This window comes from Hetaerina americana, unplaced genomic scaffold (genome assembly GCF_022747635.1).
Source record: "Hetaerina americana unplaced genomic scaffold, ioHetAmer1.1.p SCAF_12, whole genome shotgun sequence".
Lineage (NCBI taxonomy): Eukaryota > Metazoa > Arthropoda > Insecta > Odonata > Calopterygidae > Hetaerina > Hetaerina americana.
The window spans coordinates 16,068,032-16,095,588 of NW_027286292.1; the positions used below are offsets into that span (position 1 = coordinate 16,068,032).

The window sequence follows — 27,557 nt, forward strand, 5'->3', positions numbered from 1 at the left end:
ATATATATGTATATATATATATATATATGTATATATATATATATATATATATATATATATATATATATATATATATATATGTATATATATATATATGTATATATATATATATGTATATATATATATATATGTATATATATATATATATATATATATGTATATATATATATATATATATACATTGTTATGATCATGTCATGTTCACCTTTTCTGCTATCATGGAATGTAGCAACCAGAAATGTGAACTCAATTTGGAAAAGAAAAAACCAATCAAAATATATAGTTTATTATTTATGATAGTACCTAATTCCTTTTACTAGAAAGCTGTCTAGAGACATTTGTTTTTGCCAATGGTTCAAAATTTTGTAAAAATGCAACTCAGAATTGTCTCCGAGTAAATTTCTGATGTGCATCGCCACTGCCTTATTATGGTGATGCCTTGTACGCATGGTAAGATGCATTAGTTTCCTGTGATCTCCGCATTACATTTAGCCTGCTGTTTGGGACATAATACTTCTTAAAGGCTGGTAAACTTTCTAAATGGTATCCAAGCAGGGGTTTCATTTCCAATTTGCTGCTTGTATTTGTGCATAATAGCAGTGTGAAATGGCCTTTCATTGGCTTGTGGCTAAGCTATGCGTACTCTTCTACTGTTAAGTGTAAAAATATAGGTTTGCTTGAGCACCTTCTTCCAGAAGAGAACCATCTCATCACAATGAAAAACCTTTTCCGGCTGGTAATGCTCTGAATCTATGGGTTTCTTGAAAACACCAAAGAAGTACTTTGATACTTCATCCTGCCGCACAATACCATGGTTGGCGGTTCTTCTTGTAAACTTCTCAAACAATGCATGGCTCCCCTTATAAACATCTTTCCCCTTCTCATTAATAGTGTTCCTTTGCAATTGCTTTTCCTATACCCATATCAGAAGCAAACTTGCAACATTGTTGAGAATATGTGCCCATTGCATAGGTATTCTCGTCACACTCTTTGAAGCATATATGTCCTTAATCTTGTTCTTGTCCTTGAATAAAATGCAAATCATTGATGTCGAACAATAATTGATATGCATACTAGATGAGCCACACTAACACCTTGTTCCTGATTTTCAATGATTTTACTTTCCATTTCTACTGTTATGTTTATTCTATTTTGGCTCTCTTCTTATGGAGTTTTCTTTGGAGTTATTTTTTAATCTATGCACAAAATATTATTAAACTTTGTGCCTGATAATCACAAATAAAAAGTCTGAACTCAAGTTGGAAAAATGTGTGATTACTAGTGACACTAAGATGCTAGCGGAAAAAGTGCGAAACACTAACTGAAGTGGCAGGAGTGCAATTATTCTGGGAATTCCCCTCTCCATCGTTAAGCGAGTCATATTAGGGAGAAATAATTTTGCTCCTTATGCAAATTACTTACTATACAAGGTGCTTGTTAGGTGAGGTACCACTCTACTTTGAGTTCTTGTTATTACCTAGGGGGATTTAATACTTACTGGGCTAATTTTTATGACATTTTTGCTATCACTGTCAGCATTCACCTGATTGATATATGGTTAGCAGCTGGAAAAGTATTGATAATAATTGATTGTTAACTTTTATGACTTTCTATAATATTTTTATAATACATGGACATATTGTGATAATGTTAATAATTGTTTGCTGTTGTTGGTTAGAGTTTATAATCTCTTCTTGGAATATGCAGAGATTGTAATACATTAGTGCAAAAAGTAGAAACATTACTTGGCAACATTTTGATTACTCATATCCTGCTGTTGCATGATATTTTCATAAATGATACCATCTAGAGCTAAACTTTGGCACTGTTGACAATGACCATAGGTTAGAGGGGCAAATGTCAAAATAAAACATTGAATTCATATTATTACAGCCGCTATCATGTTTGTGAATATCAAAACCCAAAACAGAATCATCAAAGTAATTTTTCAGAATGCTTTAGTTATCTTCATCCAATATCTTTTGGTGGACATTATCCTGCATTTTTTCATCGGGACGGAGATTGCAGAATTCACATTTCATCTTCTTTATGGACATAGTAGTAATGTTATTTTTAAAATATTGTATTCAGATTGGGGTTTAGGCTTTGGCAGACTATTCATCTAAACTTTTCCTCTGATTCACTGTATTTGGCTTTCAGGACATTTTAAATAATTTTTATCTATGACCTTTCTATTCTCAACTTAATTAGATGCCCACTGCCGATCCATCTAAGCGTGGATCACATTGCCAAATTACACTACGGCTCATCATCACATCCACAGTTCAACTCATTGTTTTAATTGAGAAAATTTTTCATTCAATTTACCGTACATACCCTGCCAGTTACCTCACCCAGTACATGCCATCGTCATACAGTTCTAACATTCTTTGAACATAACTACTATAGTACAGTCAAACCTACAAAGTATTGTAGTTATCTTTGTTTTCCCTGTTAATTTCAATCAACTTTCATAAATCATAAAGCATTTAATAAACAAGGAGTATCTCATATTGGTGGCCTATTTTGAGTTCAACAATAAATTTTGAATACATAATTATTGTGAACCACAAATTAATTTGGGTTGCTATGTAAGAGAAAGACTTAAACCACCTTATAAAAAAATTTTTACATTTATATTGTATAAACAGTGATACCCATATCTCTTGCAAAAGTGTAAGCCCAGTCAGCTGATTTATTCTAGAAATGATGTTTTTTTAGACTCTAGTAAGCCAGTGTATGTAGGCTTAACCCAATAAGTGTTGGTTATTGTTGTCTCTTGTTTTATTAGTTAACTTAAAAGCTAAACTTATTGAGTGAAGAAAAAATTCAACCTATTCTGTGCCTTACCTCCTCATCATAGTCGGTCAGCCAATGAAGGTATGCATTGGAAGGTCCTTATCAGTTTTTTTATGTATTACTTATGGCATAATCATCTCTTAGTCTCCAATGTTTTGAGTAGAAAGTGTTTGCGTGTGTTTTTTAAGGGGTGAAGAGAGAGGATGTCAGTGGCATGCAAAGAAGAACACAGCTGGGGTGTGGATGGCTATCACGACAGCTGGCAGTATCAGTATAGGAGGGCTCCATATCAAACTTCATGGTGATTCACATGTTGCTCACTCATGTGCAGCTGTAGACCCCTGAATGGCCCTCTAAGAATGCCTTTACAGTCTCTTTTAGGCTGGCATAGGATGCAAAATCAAATATCCATTAGCTTGAATGCCAGCATATTGGCTGGGCCAGGCTGAGCAATACTGAGCTCATTCTTATGGCAATTGGGCCAATGTCAAGGCTCAGGTAGGAGGGTTGAGTTGGGAGGGCAGGACTCTGGTTGAGAGTCTCTCTGCATCAGTAACAAACTCGGAATAACGAAATCAAATATGTAGATACATTTACTTTGTTTCTATTCAAAGGAAACCATTTGTTCATTTATGATAGGAACAGCTTTTTACAATATGGTCTGTGAGATTATGTAGCTGTGTATCTGGGGCATAAGTGGTATGGTGTAAGGTGCAGAGCTGAGAAGGGGATGAGACTATTGTGTCAAATGTATGCATGTAAAACTTTAAAATATCCCAATGTTTGGCAAGAATTTTCATTGACTTTTGTTTTTGTACATGAATAATAATGAGAACTGAACACATACCACTCTTCATCACATGGATGAGATCACATTTAGCACACTTTAAGTTTCCTGTATTGAGCAGATACAATGTGAAACATTAATGAATTATATACAGAAAGAACAAAATTAGGGCTTTTGTGAATAATTTTCCAGGGACAAATATTTGGAATTAAATTTTTATGTAGGTTTGGGAAATAAGCTTTTTGTGAAGTATCCAGGTGAATAGCAGGTTTGTGGTGTTATTGGAAATGCATCTTGGCGAAGTGATACTTTGACCTAAAAAGTTTTACGGGATCTTGGATACTCAGCAATGGATATGATAATATGATAAGAGGTTTGATTTTATGAAAACAACCTAAATTTGTATAAAAATTCATTCCATTCTAATCACATGTGAATATAAAACTGCTTGACAAATCCAATGATTATTAAACAGGGGATACATTTTTACTGTTATGGTTTTTGTCTTAACATAAACAATTTCATTGTTGACCAATGTTAAAAAAATTCCTAAATTCAGTTCATTTGTTATTTACATATGGCATTGAATGGATGTTGTTAGTACCAACAAAACTTCCTAAGAGTCCTACATTGGTACTAAAAATTAAAACAGCAATAAAATTTAAAAATTATGATGAATGTAAGAGCTACTGTACAACTGTCATTGTCTACATGTTTTATGTAGACATTTCATTCACTTCTCAGAAAGTTTTAAAATTCAGTAAAAATTTGCCTTAATTTACATATTTCTCTTGGTTGATATTCCAACACTTGCCTCATGTATATTAACAAAGAACACTTATACTCATGCTATTTAGATCATAAAACTGCCAACATTTTCAAAACTAATAAGCCTCAACGTAAATGCATTTATTCATGATCATTCCTAGTTTTTAGTATTTTATTATTGTAGGTACTGTGTCACAGCCATGTTTACCACTTATTGATTTCATAAAACTTGATTTGAAGTCAGTTTTATCTTATTATTCTAGAAATATCTTAATTCATTTTTTGTCAGGGCTGACTACTTTACCCAAGGACAAGTTTTAATTTGGTTTTGCATAAAACATGTAAAAGAGTTAATGCAAAAATGTTCGCCATAAATATTGTCATGGGTTGGGAATGGGACCTGAAGAAATGGATGTGCTAATACTGAAAACATGCTATGGAGAAATGTCCTGATGAGAGTCCTCGCTGCATCTTTCGTTTCCTCCTCTGTATGGCTGGATGTAAGCACTTAATCCTGTAGTATCTCTATATCCATTTCCACCATCGGAATTCTTTAATTATACTGCCACTATTACTTTACTATTTTCCCTGCTCTGGATGATGCCAAATTCTGCTATTTTATGGTTGAGGCTATATCACTTTGTGATCATTGTTGCAGATTTCATCTGACTGCACCCATTGGATTTCGCTAACTTTTAGTATTTCATATTGCAATCTCTGCGTCCATTTGTAGGACTATATTTTGCCCTCAGAATATTTTATCAAGGTGAATATATTGTGAATGCAAGGCTGCATATTGTGTGATTATCTGTGACCTTTTACATGATAGAAATCCATCCAGGTTTGAGAATTCCATTCTTGCTTGCGGCTGTGCTTTAGGCGGAGTGAAATGTGTTATTCCTTTGTGCCTTTTGGTAAAACTGATGCCTCTTACAGGTGGTGGAGTATACGTAGTTGAGTGATAACAGTAATATTTCTTGTTATCATGTTTCAGAGAACACAAAAATGGTTTTTTGAAAGCCAAAAATGTTTTTGTGACTCTAGGATTAAAACTTAAGACAATGATAACAGCACTGCCAATTTTATTTCTTAAAAATAATGAAATATGAAACTTATGTGATGATTGCAATTTTTAACAAGTCAAAACATTTTTTCATGTTTTTACTTTGAAATTGCTGAATTTTTCCTGAAATGTCAATTTCTTTTCCAATGTGGACATTTTAGTTTTGGAATAGGTAGTGGATATGAGTTACTCCGTGTCTACCCGGCATTAAGAATCTATGAACTGACATACAAATTTTCAGTGATAGGTCTTTTGTGCTGCAGAGTTAAATATCTGCTAGCATTCTTTTTCGATATTTTCTTTTAGCTAACTGATATTTGGTCCTTTAAGAGATTCTTATTATTTTACTCACTGCCTCTTATAGTATCATCTAATTTTGTTTGGGTGCACATGAAGCTCACGAGGTCATATGTGCACACCTAAGTCTTTAGCGGTACTCAGTTTTTTATGTTGCAGAAACGAAAATAGTAAATTCCAAATTACTCATTACTGTTCAACAGATTCAGGGGAATAATGGGATGAAACTTGACACATTGGAACAATTGGAAATACTGCAGGAGGACCACAATGTTCTCCTAAATGAACAAATTTTTGTGAACCATTCACCCCTCCTCAAGATCCCTTTCATGATTAATAAAATCAAGAATCAAAATCCTACTGCCCCTCCTCTTTCATGACTTCACCCTCCTACCTTCTCCTCTCTTTCCCCCCCCTGTCAGGGTCTCTCACTGCCCACTACCACCGGTCATCATATTTTCCAAGAATTAACTAGTGCATTTCCCCCCCCCTTTTCCCCCCTCGCAGCACGTGGCTCATCCCTTCCACTAAAACCAGCAGTGGGCTCTGCTTCCCCGAAAGTTACCTGTTTAACCCATCTTCCCCCCCCCCACTATCTCCTACTGATAATTCCTTCCTATGTCCTTAAGCCTTTAACCCCCTGCTATACAACAACCCGCTCCCGATACTCCAGCCCCTCGTCCCCCACTTTGCGGTTTTTCCTGTCATTAACCCCCCATTTTTCGCTCTTTATAACCTCTCCGCCTCTCCTCCCCCCCCCCTCCTCCTCTCCCCTACTCGACTCTCCCTCCCCAACCACATCTGCTGTACATATAAATAAGGTCTCCTTACTATTTAGTTTGTCTTGTACCTGATGATGACTCTGTGAGTTGAAACGCGTCGTACGTTAAATAAACTGTGGAAAAGTGCAAATTGTCCTTATTTCATTACTCATTACTGTGATTACACATGCCGGACATGACTTATCTGTAAGACTGTGTGCTCCTTATTAGTATATTTTTCCTTATTAGTGTATAGAATATTCACACATTAGTGTAGAGTATACTCACTTCTCTTCCTTACTTGCAACTGTTTCCTTATTTCTGGCTAGTTTCTTAATTCTTAATTATTGAGATTTGATACAATATTTCCATATATAATCACAAGAGTTGGAGCTGTTGGGTTGATGACAAAGGGTTGATGACAAATAGTAAGCATGGATCATGATTGTTTCTTGTGTCTAAATTGGAGTGATGCATTTTTGAATGATTTTTATTTGGTTGATAGATCATGTAGTAACAGAAAAGGAAATATCTTTTATTGTGCACTTGCAGTTGACTCAAGTTTAAAAAATATTTAACAAATTGTGTGTTATTTTATGTGAGGTTTGTGTGTAAACTTTTGCATACATTAAATGATCTATATTTTGTATTCTTGTCGGTGATGATTGTCATTAATTATTTTGTATTTAGTTCATCCTGGATGTGAGGTTAGATTATAGAATCAGCTGCCTCCTGTCCATATTCAAACGTGAATTTGATGAAACAGAGAAGGCTTCAGTGGACGCACAGACCATTGGACAAAAAGGAATTGACCTAGAAAGCATAGGGACCCAAGCTGAGGGAATTTTTGGAAGCAGGTTAGTCTTGTACTTTGTTTGTATTTTCGTGGTTTGATAAATGCTTATAAAATCTTAATTAGTTCTTTTTCTTAAAAGGGTGTATTTGACATTTAGATCTGTTCACTTTATTAACATCTTAGTAATCAAGTTGGATGACTAGCAAGTGTCCAAAATTTGAAAATGTGGTAATACAGGTAAATATGCATGATACTAAAAGATAACCCTATACACTTTTGGTGCATATTACTTTGCTGTATTGTAATGCATTCTGTACAAAAATTTTTCCATTCCAACACTCAATGTATTTTTTCAATGCTGTTGTAGTGGTATATATTTGCTTATAGTCATTTTTTAGTATATTTTTCTCTTTCAAGAGCATTTAATATATATGCAGTCAATTATTGTCTTGAAGGTTTCATTTTCTGTGTGCGTGATTGCAGCTATATTGTGGAGGTTAATGTCGGGGGCCTAACTTATTGATGTTTCCATTTCTCTGTTTTTTTTAATGATTTTAGGTGACTTAAAAAACCATGTTTCACATTTCCCAGGAAGGTTACACTATTATCTATTATCATGTGTATACAGCTGTATTTTCAATTATCTTTTCAGAAATTTTCCAGTGTCAATACCAGAATAAATGAAAAAAATGAAGCACTGAAGCACTCATAGTTTATCTTACAATAACAATTCACAATAAAAAAACAATATTAGACTCTAATTCCATTTGATTCCAAACTAGTATTTAAGTTGTATAAACTGGTATGATGAAGTCATAAATATGATAAATAACTGATATAAAATTACTCATAATGCTTTTGTAGTGAGGAGTGTGCTGCTTTGGATTTAGATGGGCAAGGGGGAAGGACATTCTTACGTGTTCTGCTTCACCTGACAATGCATGACTACCCTCCTCTTGTATCCGGAGCTCTGCATTTATTATTTCGTCATTTTAGCCAGCGTCAGGAAGTTCTCCAAGCTTTCAAACAGGTATTGAATTGTAAAGAATGATATTGTCATTATTTTAAAAATATTGTTAAATAAAAATGTTTCTAGTTTTACTTAGTATTCAATTATTCAATCCAATAGGTGCAACTGCTTGTGTCTGACAGTGATGTTGAATCTTACAAACAAATTAAAGCAGATTTGGATGTTCTACGGCAATCAGTGGAGAAGTCTGAACTGTGGGTGTATAAATCAAAAAGTTCTGAGGAACATGGAAAGAAAAAGAAAAGCAAAGATGATGGAGATGATGATGGCCGTGAGAGGAATGACCCACCCAAGAAGAGCCCACCAACTTTAGGCTCCACAGATAAGCAAGGGTCAGCCATTGATTTAGATATTGGCCCTCCACTTCATACAGAGCAAGCAGAGGAGTATAAAAAGATTCAGTTGGTAAGAAGACGTACATAAATTCAAAGAATTGTGGGATATGCCGTGACAGTAACTTTTAACGGAGTCGTCCGCTATGACTTGGCTTCATTTAAAATTTGTCCTGTAAATAAGAGCAGCTGATTACCTAATGACCAATTATCTGATGGATGGGTTATCCCATGATCAAATGTGGTGGCGTTTCCTCTCTTCTAATCCACTCCTGATTCTTACCCTACTCCCTTCCTCTTCCATATTCATGAGTAGCTAGGAAATCTATTTTTGGGCTGCACTTTGTCCTAAAGAGAAGTTGTCCCTGCCTCTTTACAACATGTTACCAACTCAGAATTGTGCAATTGAATTTTGGAAACTTCACTCTCTGTTGCAATGGAAGCTTTAAGTGTTTTGACAAAAGCAGTATTTATTACTGGTAAAAATCAATGCCAAATTATTTCGTTAGTGCATACAAAAAGTTGATCCTAAAATTTGTACTTTTTGCTTTATTTAATTTTAGCAAAAAGAAATATCTTTTGGCAACTAATAATCTACGAAGTGAGAGATGCATCAAGATTTGCCAAATGCATTTGAGCATGTCAGTATTTTACCGATTGGTTAATTTACACATTTGATTATGTAGTGCATTAAATAAACACTACATTTAATTCGTTTGCTGGAAATGTGACTGAACAGAAAAATAACATGTTGTAATGCTATTTTATTAAAAATCTCAAAGCTCAGCATGAAAAGACGTACTGTTTTTGACTATGTTGAAGGAAAAACCATAGATGGGGGTTCATGTCAATGCTTGACTGTAGCTTTGCCTTTAAAGTATTTAGAAAGCTGTAGATCAGAGAACTATGTATATAATCATTATCTTTATTCAATAAAATAGGAAATTATTGAGTGGTGGGTCTGAAAGAGGGGCTTAAGTTGCTCCTTCTAATTCAAATTTGTAATTATGTTAAATTGTTGATCTGTTTTTCTGCATTTTTCTCAGTATTTTACACAATATGCATTTGGATGTGAATTATATGTATCTAACTCATCATTCTGGGAACAGCTTCTGTGATAAGGATTTAGGAGAGACCTATTTATTGGACATAGGTCGAATTTTCAAGCTGTATACATTGTCACTGGGGCCCATGTGAAAAAGTGGGGAAAACATTTGATGTGTATATTGTTAAGGGGCTGAGGAACATAGCTGTACAGATACTTATGAACTACATAGTTGCCTTTTCATAGGTTCATAGAGGCATGCACAGAATAATCCTAAATGTCCTATTTTAAAATATAAAAGTAGTATTGTACTGGATAGGAAATTTGAGAATGTAGTTTTTGGACATTGTGTGGAAAATTATCACATTTATTATGAATTACAATTTTTTCTCTACTTTTTATGTTTTATGTGATTTTTATTGCTCAGAAGTATCATGACACTTAGTTATATTGTTAATTAGAATTTTTTTCCTTTATAGATTTTAATTAGAATGAATAAATTGTGTACTCAACCTGGAGCAGGAGGAACTGTAAAACCTCGGAAGCATGAGCAAAGGCTTTTGAGAAATGTTGGTGTTCATACGGTTGTGCTTGATCTTTTACAAATACCTTATGATAAAAAAGAAGATGTTCGAATGAATGAATTAATGCGTTTAGCACACGAATTTCTTCAGAATTTTTGTCTTGGTAATCAACAAAATCAGGCTCTTCTTCATAAGCAGTTAGATTTATTTCTAAATCCTGGGGTATGTATAATTGCATAATTTAAATCTTTGAAAGAACTTATGATATAAATTTTTCTAATATGTATTTTTGGGTTCTGTTATAGATTAGGGAAGCTCAAACAGTCTGTAGTATTTTTCAAGACAATTCTACTCTTTGTAATGAAGTAAATGAAAAAGTCATTCAGCATTTTGTGCATTGCATCGAAACCCATGGTCGACATGTCCAGTATTTGAAGTTCCTGCAGACAATAGTGAAGGCAGAAAATCAGTTTATAAGGAAGTGTCAAGATATGGTTATGCAAGAGGTAATAAATCATTTATATTTATTCAAAATATGGTGCTCTCAGCTTAATGGTAGAAAGAAAGAAATTGTATGATTTACATTTTAAATACCATGGTTTCTTATATTAATGAGTTGAAATGTGTATTCGTGGAAATTAACATACATCCTTCCATATTTGCCTGCTTTTTCAGCTGGTTAATGCGGGAGAGGATGTTCTTGTTTTTTATAACGATAAAGCTTCCTTTAATCATTTTGTTGAAATGATGAGATCAGAGAGACACAGAATGGATGAAAGCAGTGCTTTGAGGTAACAATAATAGATTTATATTAATTATAATCAGGAATTTTCAATTCATTGTTTAAAGAAAATCTTTGTTCCAGATATCATGTGGAATTAGTGAAACTTTTAGCCTGCTGTACCATGGGCAAAAATGTTTATACAGAGATAAAATGCCACAGTTTATTGCCCTTGGATGATATTGTAGCAATGGTATCTCATCAGGACTGCATTCCTGAAGTAAGTTCAAGTGGATAATATGAAATTCATAGGGTGGATGACTCTTATATGAATATTACTTTCTTATGGAATAAAGCACAATTTAATGACTACTTCTGCAATTTTATATCAGGTCAAGGAGGCTTATATAAACTTCCTTAATCACTGCTACATTGATACAGAGGTTGAAATGAAGGAAATATACACATCCAATCACATGTGGAGTTTGTTTGAGAAAAGCTTTTTAGTTGATATGGGTGTTGTTGCAAATGCAACTCATGACCGCAAGCATGCTGATCTGGCCCTGGAAAATTATGTCACCCACTGTGTCATGAACATTATCAACACATTCTTCAACAGCCCATTTTCTGACCAAAGTACCACTGTTCAGGTATTGTAAAATAATAAATTGGTGCATATCAGTAAGTTCTTGTTTTTAACTAAAAGAATTCTATTTTCTATGCATGGTTGTCAACCTTCCTGGCCTTTTTCTTGGAGTTAATATATTTAAAAAAAAATTTTAATTTTAACTTGATAATCTTCCTTGAAAAATGGTTAACCTGGAGTAATCACATATGTATAATGCTGGGTTGGTCTGTCAATTATTTATGCTATTAATTACTATTTATATATTAAATCATACTAATTATTAATATTACAAGGGCTTTTCAATTAAGGATCATGTATTTCTATTCACATAATTGATTGTCCAAAATTTTGTTATATTGTTGGCTCATAGTGTAAGGTATATATGGTAGAAGTGTCATTGATTTGTCTCCCCTATTGCATCTGCAGCAGCAGTTGCAAGTTTGATCATAATCATTTCACCTGTGCCTGCGTCTGATGATGAGCATGGCTTCCACGAAGGTATTTCTTAACTTTGGGGAATAGGAAAATTTTAAGGCTAGTTCCATAGTTAGGAGGATGAGGTGGGTATTCCGAATAGATTATCCTATAACGACCTTTGCAATGTGTGGCTGTGTGTTATAATGGTTCAGCATCCTCCGTGATTAATCAAAATTTGGTCTTCTGCGATTGATATGACCTTTGAGAATTTTCATCATATCACTATGGAATGCTTTATTTACAGTTGTGTGTGCTGATATTACATGCTGAACCACCATTTCCTGAATACAAAAAAATAACCCGAGCATTACTTTCCCAGAAGAAGCCACCACTTTGACTTTTTTGGTGTTGGTCATGCTGGAGATGTCCTCACAAAGTTTTGTTATTTGTATCAAGGTCAAAATGATGAAGCCAAGAAGCTTCTTCCGCAGTCAAAACCTTAGAAAGGAACTCATTATCTCCCCATAACATTAACTTCAATTGCAAATAATTTTGGACATGAGTGGGCTATTGTTTGGGAGCAGTCTCAAAACCCACTGTGACGAACAAGTGTCATGTGCATTTTGTCTTTTACCAATGTGTGTGTGACATGTAATGGAATTTCCAGGATTTGTGATAGTGCTCTTAATATTTAATGAACTTTCCTCACAAAGGCATCAGTGGTGTTAATGTTTACTTCAATCAGAGCAGTGAATAGAGATCTGGGTCGGCCTTCCTTTGAAAGTCTCCTCTCTCTAAACATATCAAATTTTCTAGCTGTGCTATATGGATGGGCAGACTCTCCATAAGTCTCCTGTAGAATTACGTAGGCCTTGGCTGATAATTTGTTGAGGTAAGAGTAAAATTTCATCGCATTGTATGTCTTGGATTACCTCTAATGTTGACATAGGCAAACTGAATATGTTTCAACTAGCAAAGGCTGCTGCTGATGCAATCCTGGAATGAAATCAATGAAACTTACCACATATATGTTGCATGTTAAGCTTAGTAACATAAATATTTTTAGATTATGAATAAATATAGCTTACCTGTATATAAGCTTGTTATAACAAAATAATGTCTTTGAGCCAAATAGTGCTATTAAAAATGAAATGATTACTCTGTTGAACAGCCTTTGTTTATTGAGGGAATTGGACATTAAAGTTGAGGGAAAAATGCATATCATGCAAACTTGAAACATCTTTTATATTCATTTGATACCTGCCACTTACATATAGTATAAATTCATTTTTTTAGAAACCATTTATGAAATTTAGTTTATGCTATTTACCTTTCCACAAGGAAGAAACACAATTTTACCTGTGCATATTGAATCATTTTAACATAATTTAAATTAAAATCCTGTTTAAATGTATGGCTGATTGTAATGCACTAAAATTGTATTTAGGATGGCTCATGAATTATTTATCCGTATATTGTTTTGTGCATAAATGTTTTCTTTTATTGTGTTCTGTAGGCATCACAGAATTAGTTTTCATATGTTGAATGATGTGTGAATAATTGTTGTGGTGTGAATCATTTGGGGATATAATTCTGTAACTGATTTCTCCTGTGCAACCGTAGCAGTGGACTCAATTTACGTACCACATTAGGCCCCTCAGATTCTACAAATCAGAATAGCAGCCCCAAGCATAATTTAGTGTTGCTAGTCAGTACGAAGAATAAAACTAGTACCAGGTTTGTGCTGTTCAGAATTCCACCTCTAATTGAACATCTCTGTCGGTTCCATTCATGAGTTTCACTGTTCACTGCAGTTAACACAATGAACTGGAATACTATGATTTTATGTTCCTGTTTGCATGTCCATAAGAAATACATGTGTATCTTTCATTGATGGAAATTATTAATTATTATTATTATAAATACTTGTGCAGAAGGACAGTGGCAGGTGGCACACAAATTTCTAGCATCACAATCAAAACTTGAAACAATGATATGAACATCAATAAAAAAACAAACCTAAGCTGCTATACAGTAAGATATTCAAAGCAAATATGATGCCAGTACCATCACACATGGCTCAGGATCAGAACTTGTAAACCATGTACCATCCAATGTCATGCACTGTCAAACTTCATACCCTATCTGAAATCGCTCGGCAACAAGCATCACACACTTTCACTGCCTAATTTTTCACCATCCACGTCACTGACAAACTATCATTACAGACCATCATTGTAAAGTTTATCACCCAATCCTTTGTCCAGTGGCTACCTTCCACCTATTCTTAAAACTTCTAACAGTTGATGGAAAGGGCTCAAATAACTCTTCTGGTAACTGATTCCATTCAACAATACTTCTATTTAAAAACAAAAACTTTCTTCTACTTGTTTGATTTATCACTTTTTTTCTGAAAATGTGGGCAAATTTCTTTTATAATTTTGTAAATCTCATTACAAGAAGGCATGCAATAAAATTATGCAGTATAATTCAAACTTATCTGACATTTGGTCAGTTCTACATCTGTCAATACAGGTGCAATCCTTGTGACTTATTTTTTTATGCATTTCATGCTTTTCTTCCACTGTAGAAAATGATCCATTGTATTATGTAAATGATTGTAGAGTTAGCTGCAAAATTGAATGATCCCTTATCTTAACCCTAGCACTTGAATCATATTAATCCTAGCCCATTGAGTTTATACAGTCTGTACATGATAGTCTATAATTGTAGGGAGTGCCATAGGTGAATATAAATTTTCAATCAGTTTTCTTCGTTGCAACAAATTCTTACCATCTTGTTAACATCAATTGGCTAACTTTATTTGAAATCACACTCAAATTTAATCCTAGATGAATACGAATTATTAGAAAATAATATTTTTCATCCTAAAGAGGGCTGTTTTTGTCTTCACTTAACATCAATTTTCCATTTTTGAATAATTGCATAACAGTAATGAAATACTTTAAATCAGCCGAAATTGCTTATTTAGGCAATATTTGATAGGTCAGTCAATGTAAAAATGATTTTTTTTGTAGACCATGAGTGAAGATGGATAGGTTTTTTGCCTATGCAGCTGCAGAGAGTATTTGCTTTACTGTTGTGATTAGTGACATTCATCAGTCTTTGACGTGATTAGCTTAAAAATATTATATTTACTGTTCTGGAAATTGTCGCACATACCAGTAACATCTTGTAAAGCATATTGCACTTCCAAATGTGTTATATTGTGGCAAGTTTAACTAGTAAAAAACTGCGGTCTGAAAATCAATATAGTGATGGTGCAATGTACTGCACTGAAGAGTGTTCCAAGATAGTATATCCTTCAAATAGCAATTCCATTGATAAATTGTATTATTATTATTCAGATAATCAAGGAAACATGAGAATGTTGTAATCCAGTTAATTTTGTTGACCAAAGAAATGGAGATGGTTTATTAAAGAAGTTTCTTCTTATTGCTGTTAAGTTAATTGAATTTTCTTTACAATAGAAGTCATGCCTACTGGTTGTGATGTGTGTATGTGCATGTATGAAATGTAGAAATGCTGTAAAGTAATTCCTTTCAGAAACTTAGTACTTTCTAAATTTAATTTCTACTAGTGACTGGTTGTCAAATTTTGGTCACTATGATTTACCTGTTGCATTTCAGTTTAAATTATTCTATTTATTGAAGGTAGATTTAAATTTTCCTTAACATCTATCTCATATAATGTATCTCAAGGCCTTCCTCTTGTTTGCCATACATTATTTCCTTCTTCAGATCTCAAAACTTTTATGTGCGTTATTTCTGTCTAAAAAGCTTATTCTCCATTTTCCTCTACCTTGATTAAGTAATATTCACCTTTGTATTATGGTCTTTAATATCCCCTTAACTTTCAATTTGTCCTCTATCCACTTTTTCTGCCATTTTTAGATTTTCCTATGTTAGGAAACTCCCTTGCACATGAATGTGACTGACAGAATTATTTAAATAAGGGTACATTTCAAATATAATGCATACCTTTTACTAGTTTTATGCTGGGTGCTATTTGGTAACCTCAAATTATACCCAGGAGCTGCTGTCTTGAGTTACAGAATCAGAAGGACATATTATGCTGTCAGAATTTTACCCTCTGCCACAGTAGTGTTGGCGTTATCAATAAAAAAATTTCCCCTGCTCATTCAGTTGATTTGTAGGTGATGTTATGGGGAAATTTCAATTAAAGTGAGATTTCAACAGTTCGGTGTATTAATTTGTTGGCAGTTAATGCAAATGTGTTTGTTAATAATACTCATTTAACTCATGAAAGTTATAGGGTATCAATGAATATACACTGAATGCTGTGCTTCTCAATGCACAGGCAAATAGGGTAACTGTCTACATGGTGACTAATGTCTAAGATACACATTCATATATAAATAATCTCAGAAAAATGGTAGTTCATTAATTGTGAAGAAGGGACCTATTAAAATAGTGTCTTAGGTCACTAGCAATTGGCTGAATATGGTTAAAAGTATCTTTTATTAACCTTTTAATGATTATCATGTCCATTTATTTAATTCTTAATATAGGCCTCTTCAAAGATGAAAGGACATGATTAAAATTTATTCCCACCTTTTGACCCTCAAAATCAACTTGACAAACTCATTTTGCAAAAAAAAATTAGTATTTTCCATTTTAAGGTTTATTTGATTCTATCTAAATTAATTTTTACAAAGAAATTCTCTTTTAATGAAATGATCAAGTATTGTGCTGGTATCCTTCATCAAACACGAGTTAGGTACTGGGAAAAATCCTCCAGTTGAAAAAACAGCTTGGTAAACAAATTAGTACAAGTTTCTGGGAAATCAATGGTTGCATTACGTGGGTAGTATGAAAAGTTTCCAACCTAATAAGTAAGCAAGGCATTTTTCCTTCAAATTTATTTTTATTTTTTAACATAATCTCCTTTTAAGTTTATACACTTCTTTTAGCAATACTCTAACTTATTTAACCCCTCTAAATAGTAGTTAATGTCTTTCTCTGCAGAATAGATGTTTACTTATGCGATAACCTCCTTGTCCGGTGAAAATCTCTGTCCTCTTAAGTGAAGCTTTAAGGCTAGGAAAAAGTGGCTGGGGGCCAGATCTAGTGAATAAGGTGAGTTGTCAACCAATTTGAAGTGCAGTTCGTGATTTTTAGCCATGGTGACCACAGAAGTGTAAGCAAGTGCATTTTCCTGATGGAAAAGCCCTTTCTACATCTACAAATGCGGTTGTTTTTTTAGCACATTCTGCCGTCAGCTGGTCAAATAATAATTCTTAATACTATACTATTATTGTTTTACCTTTTTGAAGATAATCGATGAACACAATCCCATGACTATCCCAAAATACAGTCGTAATCACATTTCCAGCTGATGGCGACTATATTTTGCAATATTTGCTTTTTATACTGTCTTTGCCTTTCTTGGAGTAGGTTCACCATTTGCAGGCCACTGTTTTGACTCTTCTTTCATGTCTAGAGGACAGTAGTGGATCCGAAGTTCATCTATAGTGGTGAATCAATGCTAAAATCTGACTTGCTTTGCTTAAACCACTCCAACAGTGCCTTGGAAATGTTCATTTGAATGTGTTATTGGTCCAAAGTGGGCAAACGCTTCACCCACTGCATTGATAACTTATGCAGTCCAATTCTTCTGTTAGTTTATGACAAACTTGTTCTTTTAATATGTCCATAGCCTCTGCTATCTCTCTAACCTTAATTCAACAATCATCCAATGCCAGTTGATGAATTTTTTTAATGTTATCAGTGGTTGTCGCAGTTTTTGGCTGTTCTGAATGGTCATCATCAACCTAGCTGGTAGGGCCATCCTCAAATTCAGCTGCCCTAAATTTCATGGCCGTAAATGTTGCTGCGGAGTCCTTGTTCACAGAGTCCAACTCATCTTTGATTTTTGTAGGCGTATTGCCCTTAAAAAACAAATTTTTAATGACAGCTTGATACTCAATTTTTTCCATTTTCACAAAAACCCTCATAAGGACTCACTCAAATGATTGTCAAACAATAATTGAGTGCCCAAAATGTTTGAAATATTGGTAGTACCTTTCAACACTTGCGCAAATGCATACCCCAACTTTTGATGAAGTGTGCTCCTATCTTCATGACTTAAGTCCTCGTATACTGAGTCATAAGATAGTCCATATTACCTAGATATTGCAAACTAAAAAGGTACTCACTATTGTGAGTAATGTATGATTCCATCAGGTTTGTATCAATGGAAATCTGTAAATTATTCATCATCCATATTTTAAGACTAAGTTCATATATTTTCCACTTGCTGAGACTGACCATTCATAATTCTCAGGTGAGAATTGTAGCTTTTTGTAGCTCTTTCTTTATCATAGGACTTAGCCAGCCACAGTCATAGTTCTTACATGGATTCTGTTTAAAATTTTGAAAAAAATAATTGCTCTCTTTGAGTGGCTTTGTCATTGTGGTAATGGACATATGAAGAAGCTATGTGTTATTGAGCTTATTAACAGCTTGATCTGCAGTCTTGTTAAGATGTAATTTAGCTGAAAAGCAAGTACATGAGCGAAAGATTAAAAATGAATGGATGATGAACTTGAATTGACTAGAGGAAAGGGATACGTTGAAAAGCTGTCAAAGTCTGGGCCCTTTTCCTGGAAGGACATGCTGCCCATGTGATTCATATGAAAAAAATGAGAGAATGATTTATCAAACTCCTTGATTATGAATAATTCTCTTGATACTGTGCCCCAATAAGTGGTGGTTGCCAAGGGTTGTCATGATAGTTTGGGAAAAAATTTCTGCTTCTCTCCTGTTGTATTTTCCTAGCCTGTTAAAATATCGATTGCCAGAGTGATGAACTTAATATTTAATCTTAAAATTTGTGTCTCTGGTTATTTCCTACCAACAGGTAGTGATGCTCAAGAATTACCTAAGTTTATCAGTAGTTGTCAGTGTTTACTGTGATATAATGAGAGCTGAGTGATTGAAATTTTGTGATACTATGCTATGTCTTTGCTCATGTGGGTGCATTAGTAAAACCCCTTGTTTGAATGCTAATGAATTTTTCTGCTATTTTTATTCATCATCAGTGTTTTAACCTGAATACTGGTTGATTGTAGTCCTCTACCACTATCCTTCTAATGCTCTCTTATCTCCATTTAGTTCATCTGTCTAAACTTCTTTACTTGCACTGCATATTCGTCCATTGGCCCTCCTTATGGGGTCTTCCCTTCGATTTTATTCCAAACTATCTATCATGTCCCTGTGTCTGCTTTTTTTATCTAGATAGTATTCCTAATTTTCTTCTTTTATACTTATGTTGATATCTACTTCCTAATTTCATATTTTATCTATCTTTTTGCCTTATCTTCCTCAAGCCTCGGAATCAGTCTTCACTAGTTGCCTTTTCCAATGGTCCATGTCTATGATTTTTGCACCCCTCTATCCTAATAATGATACACAACTGATTAAATTGGTTTTCATCAGGGAATCATTACTTCCCATTATTTTGTGGGGTGATTTTATAGTATATTTGACATTGACACATGGCATTGTATTTAGGTAAATATCTATCAATGCTACAGGATTGACATATTTAATAAAAGATAATGCAGGAGATAGAAACAATATTTAATGCCTCTTATTGAAGGGAAATTGTCATTGCATTGGATAAAAATATCGCCATGAAGTGTATTAGAAAATCAACGAATTCCTTTATGATTAATAAAATAGCATGATGCTCAATTAGTTCAGGAGGTTAGCCTAACAACCCATGTGAGGCTAAAAAGGGGCTAATTTAATTCCTAGCATTATTCATGAATATAGTTGACATTTCAGAGTTAAGTTAGATAGTATGATATTGACAAGGCTAGATAGACAAGGTTAGATACTTTTAGCCATCAAGGCATCTACAAAACTTATCAGTATAACTTATTAACTTAGAGTTTTATCTGTATATTCCCTAGTGCCTTTATTTTAAAGACAATCGAAAATATTTTTATAAAGTGATCCTAGGAGATAACACTAGCCCTCTAACTTACAGTTATTGTAAGTATGTTGGGGGCCAACATCTGTAGCCATTTGTACTGATAGAGATATTTCAGTGTTTAGGGGGATCGAGATGGTGCGGGGGCTAACGTACTGGCTTCCACCCAGAGGGCCCGGGTTCAAATCCCGGTGGTGTTTAATATTTTTCAGAGGTATCTCGATCCCTACTTGAGTGCTTTGTGGAGGGCACTTTGAGTGAGTACGCCGTCCGTCGGATGGAACGTTAAACTGTGGATCTCTTGGCGCCTTTTGTAAAGAGTAGGCTAATGCCGACGCCGGGTTTCTCTCCACCCTTCATCCTTTCCTGCCCATCCCCTATGGCCCAAATGACCTCAGCTGTCGGTCGCCTCCCCTTAAAACTACTACTTCAGTGTTTAGGATTTGGTAAGATCTTAAGGAGCCTAATCTTAATGAACAGCACGAAAGAAAGTGGTCAAAGGAAATCACTCTAGCCAATAAATAGAGTATTATACTTAAAGTGATCCCAACATTACAGCCAGAAATAATGAGCTCTACGGCCTCTCAGTTAAATTAAGAGGGGGGAAGAAACTCCATTGGAGTTTATTCCCACTCTCTTATTCCAACATTACAGCAAAATAAGGATCAGAATACCACTGTTAAGTTCATCATTACTGTGGGGTTAAACCTGGATGCTCTTTGTAGCAGATGACTGTGCTAACCACCACACTTATTTAATCCTTTCCACTAAAACCTTTAAATATTAGGGCAGAAAAATGGGTGCACTCTTTGTTTCTGCAATTATAATTATTATTTTTCATGCAACCTAAGAAAAAAATGAAGCAGTCAGGTATTTTTCCAAATCTGAGATCAATGCCCCTCTGAGCATATATATCCAATGAAGTTAAAGCTTGCTAACATTCAATGGAATGGGATAGTTATTAAAATAATTTTAAATAAATGCCTGTGACATAACTGGAATGATTGTAGGCATGATTGAAAGGGTACACCGCATGTCCATTGCATAGATCATAACTTTGTTCATGTCCTCTAAATTGTATGGCATGTCTTGGTCTTGTTGACTGTGCTACAGAATCTTCTGGGACATATGGCAGGGACTGAAAGTGAAACACAAAGGGGTGAAGTGGAATAATTGAAGGAAAATGTGAATTAAAAATAGGGTATGTGTCTGTATACAGTCTCATTTTTCTAAGGGTTTTTTTTGATGTTGCAAATATTTGATGCATGCAAAAGTGCAACATCGGCTTTTGGACATCACAGTGCAGGTTTAAAGTACAAGATAGACAGAAAAAATAAGGATAAGAGTAAATAATTTCTCCTGAAAAAATGTGAAACATCAGTTTTCTAAATGGGAAGAGCGCAGAAACTAAATTTTTGGCTTGTTAAACTGACCACTGTTCATAGAAAACAGTCAAATATGAGCCATTGAAAACCACCACGTATGTTAGCCCAACCAGTCTGAGAACACAGGATGACAACTCCTGGATTAAACTTTGCCATATTGTACTAAATTTGCTTGGATTGCGTTAAATGCTAAAACCCACTGTAGGTATTATTAGAAAGGAAACTTATGTCGCTACAAATGTGTACTGTGAATATTTTCTCTTACCCTTGGGAATTAAGAAGCTATAAAGAAAAAAGTTTGGTTTATAAAAGAAATTTAATGAAATTTGAAGTTCCAGTTTGAACAATTTGTATGGTACCCAGTGAAAGGTTTTCTTCAGGATGAGCATTTGTCAAATGACTGGAAAAAGATGAAGCTCTATACTATGGCAATTAATGTGAGCAATGGAGCATTTCATGAGTATATCAGTAGGTGTTGGATTGAATCTTTAATTTGCCATTAAAGTGTAACAACGGAATTGAGACTATACGTTTAAGATAGAAAGAGTACTCAAAATAATATTTTTTCTATGTTTCAAATTATTTATTGTAACTTCTAGAACACCAAATATGCCCTTTTCATTTCTTCTCTACCCTTCTGCAAATATTTTGTGTATTAGATTTTCATGCTTGAAAGTATTAATTATTTACGCTCACACACACACTCAAATAAATTATGACACTTGGAGAGGACAATGATAGCATATGCAAAATAAAATCGCTCACCTGTTCTATAGCTTTTAATGTTCTGCTCCATCTTCAGCAGAGATGTTTGCTATGGTAAGAGGTTGTGGTGGGGGGATGAGGGTGGGGGAGAGGTCAATTTTGCTTAGGCTCTCATCAATTTGCCAGTGATTGAGGTGTTAAATGACTTTATGGTTCAAATGTTGGCTACTTCATGCATATGCATATCTATAATTGGATTCTGCATCTTTCTGCCTTTCCCTACATCAACCTTTTTTGTCCTTTGTGTCTCCTATCCCTCTCTCTCTTCCCTTGGAAGACCTCTGAATGGAAAAAAAACATATGGGTAATTTTTTCTATTCTGTATACTTGCTGTTCCTCATTGCTGGTATTGCTATGTTTTATTGGGTTCTTTTGAATTGATTATTCATTTTGCTTTATGCATACTACAGTATTTGTAATCTGTAAGGAAACATGCATTTACGGTAAAACTGTATCCTATGTCTGTAGCAAGTTAATGTGGGAAGGTGTAATGTAATCTGGCTTAAGTGAATTATTTTATTTAGAAATTGGGGTAATGAGTACCAGTGCAGCTTTATTTTGCATGCTTTTTGTATATTGTAGAATACTTATGTGTTTTTCGTTTGTATGATTTTTTGTTATCTGCATGCATATAATTATTAATATAGAAAGCGTTTCTGCATTGCATGAACTGGTTGTCATGGCATTGGGTATATCCATAGAAACATCTACTTGAGGCCAGGATGTTTTGGAACCAGCGAAGTTGTAACTCTGTTCAATATCTTCAGAAAGTGAGTATATGGATTCATCTAATTGGCCTTTTTATACAGAACATTTTGTTATATTAATTGTAAATTTGTTGTCTACTCACTTGTAATCATGTAAAGGTGCTTTTGCTTTAATTGCCGTGCTAATTACAACTTTTTTCAATAATGTTTATGTGTGAATAACTGTGTCAATGAAAGTTGCTTCTCTGATGAGGCTTCAACTCAGTGCTCTTTGGGGTAATATAACTTGATTGGTTAAAGTGAGTTGTTATTGCTAAGTGCTCTTATAATAAACTATCCAATGTTTTTTATGGAATTGTCAATGATATTGTTAAAATATAAGAATCATTTTGAATTTTGTCCTCATTTTCATAATATTTAATTTGAGTTCATTTCCTTTTCATTTTCAGTTTTCCTCCAATAAAAAAGTGAATTGTGAAGGAATTTTCAATTATTTATGTTTTTTGTCCAACATAAAGGCTATTCTATTATATTTATTTGTGGCATGTCATGTTAAATTTGTAAATGATTAAATAATAGTATGATTAAGAATTATTTTTATCATGAAATATGGTTATTTATTGTGGTTTATCATATTTTAAATAATTTTTTCATCAAGTTTATATTTGAATATATTTATTTTTTATGTTTCTCAGTTTGCTGAATTTTGGAGCATATGTATTTTATCATTTGTTCTGAATCAAGTCTCCTTTGTTTGCAGACAAGGCAGCCCATTTTTGTTCAACTTCTTCAAGCTGCATTTCGCGTGTCACAATGCACATGGCTTACTGCCTCACATCGATTTAATGTGGAAAACTGTATCCGCACTTTATCAGATGTTGGTGAGTCAATTTCTTCACTTTTGCCCTCTTTAAAATTGAATGACTAATATTAAGAAAAAATGTCATTGGCTTAGTGATTTGGATTGTTTAGAGTAAAATGTATTAATATTATGGCTTCATCAATTAGAAATTGCTAGTTTAACTTCAACATTCACATATTTTTGAATGAAATTTCGATTCTACATCCTTTGGTGAGGTTATGCCGGAATTGAAAATATTATGTTTTGTCTTTACAAACATTTTTCATATAGAGTTGGTCACAAAGGAGTTCAGGTTCAAAGTTGTTCATGTAAATGCCCAATAAAAATGAGGGGAGGGGTGAGCTCTTGGCCAGCCCTTCATTTTGTTTTTGAACATCACCATCAAAGAATAAATATTTCTATGGTACACCTTCTGGATGGAGTACAACTCTTGATATCCCTAAAGTGGCCATGCCTTTCTTCAGTAGGGTGGTTTCAACTCACCATAAGGCTTCTTTGCATGGGACATTCGTGAACAGATTGCACATTTCAAAGAACACCCAAATCACTAAGTTAGGAGGATAATTTCTGCTAGTATATTAGCTAATTTCATCAAGTTTTTTACTCTGTATTTAGGTTGTAATGTGGTATATTTCTGATACCACACTTGATTGCCCTGAACTGCTCTCTCTCTTCAACCTCAGGGTACCAACTCGATCCACCCGCACCCACTCCCTACTCCATCTACCTATTCCTAGAATATCTCTCATCAAGCGCTCGCCTTTATTTTGCCTCTCCTCCCTTCTAAATTCACTCCCTCACACTATCAATCCCTTTGATTTATCATGCAACAATTTCACCACCCAAGCTTTATCCCGCCTTTCAATAAATTAAATTTTTTCCCGGTCCATGTTTGGTTCTTGTTGTTTATTATTATGCTGTTATTGTCTTTTGTCCTCTTTCATTTTTGTTATATTTTTCACTGTAAATTGGCGCTACTGCTGTATGTGAATAATGTTTTAAAATAAAATAAATAAATATAGGGAGTTCATCTTTCTGGAAAGCTAATGACTAGGCAAAGAACTATCAGAAACTACAGATCTCATTGGGCTGCCATGTTTGCAGATTTTAGGTTATCCAATAAATGCCTAGGTATGCCTGAATATTTTACTCTGGCTGTTTCATTTTGTGGTTAATCACTTGTTCAGAAATATCTACTACTTTTCAATTTTTTTTCTGAAATGTGGGAGTGGGATCAACATTAACCAGAGCTGTGTTATTACTCAAGGCAAAATCAATGCACGCGGTGATATAGTGTTCTTTCTTAAGAACAACGAGCAAATTTCCTTTATCCACCTATTGTGCTAATAGGTTATTTTCCCTCAGAGTCCTTTTAATAGATTTCAATCTAAGGAAATCAATTGTTGTAGACACCTGGGAAGAAACACTCAGAAGTCATCGGTCTGGTAATATTTCAAGCAATAATTCTTTCTTCTTCTAAACTGGTATTTTCTGCCAATTATCAATTCTCTGTATATAACAAGATTGACAAAGTCATTTTTAAGCAATAATAAGTTGGGGGCAATATTTAGTTCTTTTTCCAGAGGAGCTGTCTCTTTCTGGTTGTATTAATGCTGAAGCTATAACTTTTTTCTCTAAAATACGTAAGTTGGCTTATCCTTTTCTCTTATGGATAAGATTTTGATTATCTTTCAGCTAAAACAAGAGGAATTGCAATACCATCAGACCTTGAAAGTCAAGTAACATCAATGTTCAACAAGGCTGCAATGCTTTCCAGGCAAACAAGTAAATGGCTTCAAGCAGCAAAATCCCCCAAGATGGAGCGCTCTCAGTCTCAAGTAAGGAATATATTTCGTACTCATTGGTTTTATTAAACTATACAAAACTTTGATTCATTGCTTGGTGACATTTAAAATGTCATTCTGTTGATGCTTCTAATTTGGTGATCATGTTTGTATTTGATGATATTGTAAAATATACGATTCTTGATTAAGCCTCAAAATAGTGCTATATGCAATGACGCTGAGTTAATCATATAGTTATTATTAGAAGCTCCTTTAATTGGGAAATCTTCAAAATAGCCCCGTGGTGCATTGACAAACTGATGCCGGCACCTTTGCCAGTTGCATTACACTTCCTAAATTAAGATTTGGTGCTTTCCCAGAATATCCACTCCGTGAAATTTTCTCAGGTCTTCCAATGGGTCTGGGGTCTCATGTTGGCCCGTGAAAGACCTAAGAAAACTTCATTAAACATTTCCTGAATGGTACCCATAGGAACCTCATTCAGGCACCTTGTCACAGCCTCTTCTGACATTATCCGGCATTCCAAAATGGTTACCATTCAATTTCCACTTTATTCTTGGGAACAGAAAGAAGTCTGGTGGTGCCACAATCGGGCCGTAGGTCACTTTCACAGCGGTCCAAGAGATCACGCAAGGTTGTGACACTAGCAGTCTTCTCGTCATCTGACAGCACCTTAGGGACCATCATTTCTGAAAACCATAGCGCACCACATTCTTATGTAAGATTTAGCCATGGAAAAGGCATAGGCCTTTTTCATGGCTAATTTTTACGCAAGAATGTGGTGCGCTATGGTTTTCAGAATATACTATTCTGCCAACATTCTGACACTCAGGATCAAAATTGAGCACATATCTCACTTTTTGTACATTTTTGCTGTACTGTGTTGTTGAATTACATCCACGGAATTCCTCATCATCAAACTCCACTCTATCCACCTGGAAGATTTTGCACCTGCAGGTAACCATTTCTGGGGATGTTGCTTATCTTTGTAGGCATCCTTAACCATGGTCATTGTCTCGTAATCCAATTTTCAAGCTTAACACAAAACTTTATTGTATATCGGTGCTCCATGAAATGTGGCATTGTCAATATTGACATGGCCCTCAAATAAGGGCACAGTTTGGTATCAGTCTCCACACTGTGATGGTCAGCAGACACCTAATGTGGGTCACATTGCTTTCCCAAGACCTCCCACCATCTTTCATGCTCAAATTGCTCCTCTCCAGCTGCCCATGTTGGCAGCAGAAAATCATTCAACTTAATTTTGGGGCAGACCCTGTGAGTCATAGAACAGACAGGAACATTAGTTCTTACTTGCATCTAACACTTCTTAGTGTGTCATCTTTGAGTCTCCTATCTTTTGATGTTTTTTGAAGTTGTGAATACAACCATGATGTATATTTATAGGGACGAACTTGTCTTAAAAAGCTTTGAGCTTTTCTTATTTTTGAATATTTACTTGGCAGTTATATTTCAAAATTTTAGGCCCTAAAAAAAAGGAGGTAATAATACCTACCCATCAGATTTTTTATTTCTAACATTTTTAACATTTCTTAGCATTTTCCCAAATTGATCTTAAAAATAAGTAAATTATCTAATGCTGCATTGTTCGAGTAGTTGGCATAAAACTCTAAGACCTAATCATTAAGGAAATCCAGTGAATAAATATCACAAATAAATATATATATATATATGTTCAATGAAAATGGACATACTTCTTGACAATATGAAATACTGGTCTCATTTATTAATGATAGTGGTGAAATGTTATCTTTTTGTCAAAGGTGTTCATTAATTTACTATCATTCTTGCATTGATTGTTGTTATTTACTTTATGGTCATATTCCACAGTTGATGAGACTAGATAGAAGCATTATTGAAGGACTTCAGGATATAGTGTCACTTCTTGAAGACCAGTTGAAGCCGTTGGTGCAATCCGAGTTGTCACTCCTGGTTGATATTCTATACCGCCCAGAATTACTATTTCCTCCGGGGACAGAAGCAAAGAAACGCTGTGAAAATGGAGGCTTCATAAGAAGGTAATGTTTTGTTTTGCAGTAAAATTATACAATATTGTCCAGTATT

At 34.4% G+C, this 27,557-nt stretch overlaps 1 protein-coding gene across 4 annotated transcripts in view; it reads left to right on the plus strand.

Moving 5' to 3' along the window:
• Positions 1–27,557, plus strand: part of Itpr (Inositol 1,4,5,-trisphosphate receptor) — a 207,545-nt gene that overhangs the window by 137,940 nt on the left and 42,048 nt on the right. For 2 of the 4 annotated variants that reach the window (XM_071582736.1, XM_071582737.1), the window contains exons 19-30: positions 7,166–7,332; positions 8,136–8,301; positions 8,401–8,706; positions 10,158–10,424; positions 10,508–10,708; positions 10,878–10,993; positions 11,068–11,203; positions 11,316–11,573; positions 22,800–22,868; positions 23,566–23,686; positions 25,363–25,505; positions 27,324–27,511. In XM_071582736.1, the coding sequence (XP_071438837.1) occupies positions 7,166–7,332; positions 8,136–8,301; positions 8,401–8,706; positions 10,158–10,424; positions 10,508–10,708; positions 10,878–10,993; positions 11,068–11,203; positions 11,316–11,573; positions 22,800–22,868; positions 23,566–23,686; positions 25,363–25,505; positions 27,324–27,511 (2,138 nt within the window). The remainder of the gene's footprint in view (positions 1–7,165; positions 7,333–8,135; positions 8,302–8,400; positions 8,707–10,157; positions 10,425–10,507; positions 10,709–10,877; positions 10,994–11,067; positions 11,204–11,315; positions 11,574–22,799; positions 22,869–23,565; positions 23,687–25,362; positions 25,506–27,323; positions 27,512–27,557) is intronic. The other 2 variants (XM_071582738.1, XM_071582739.1) reach the window with 1 other exon arrangement.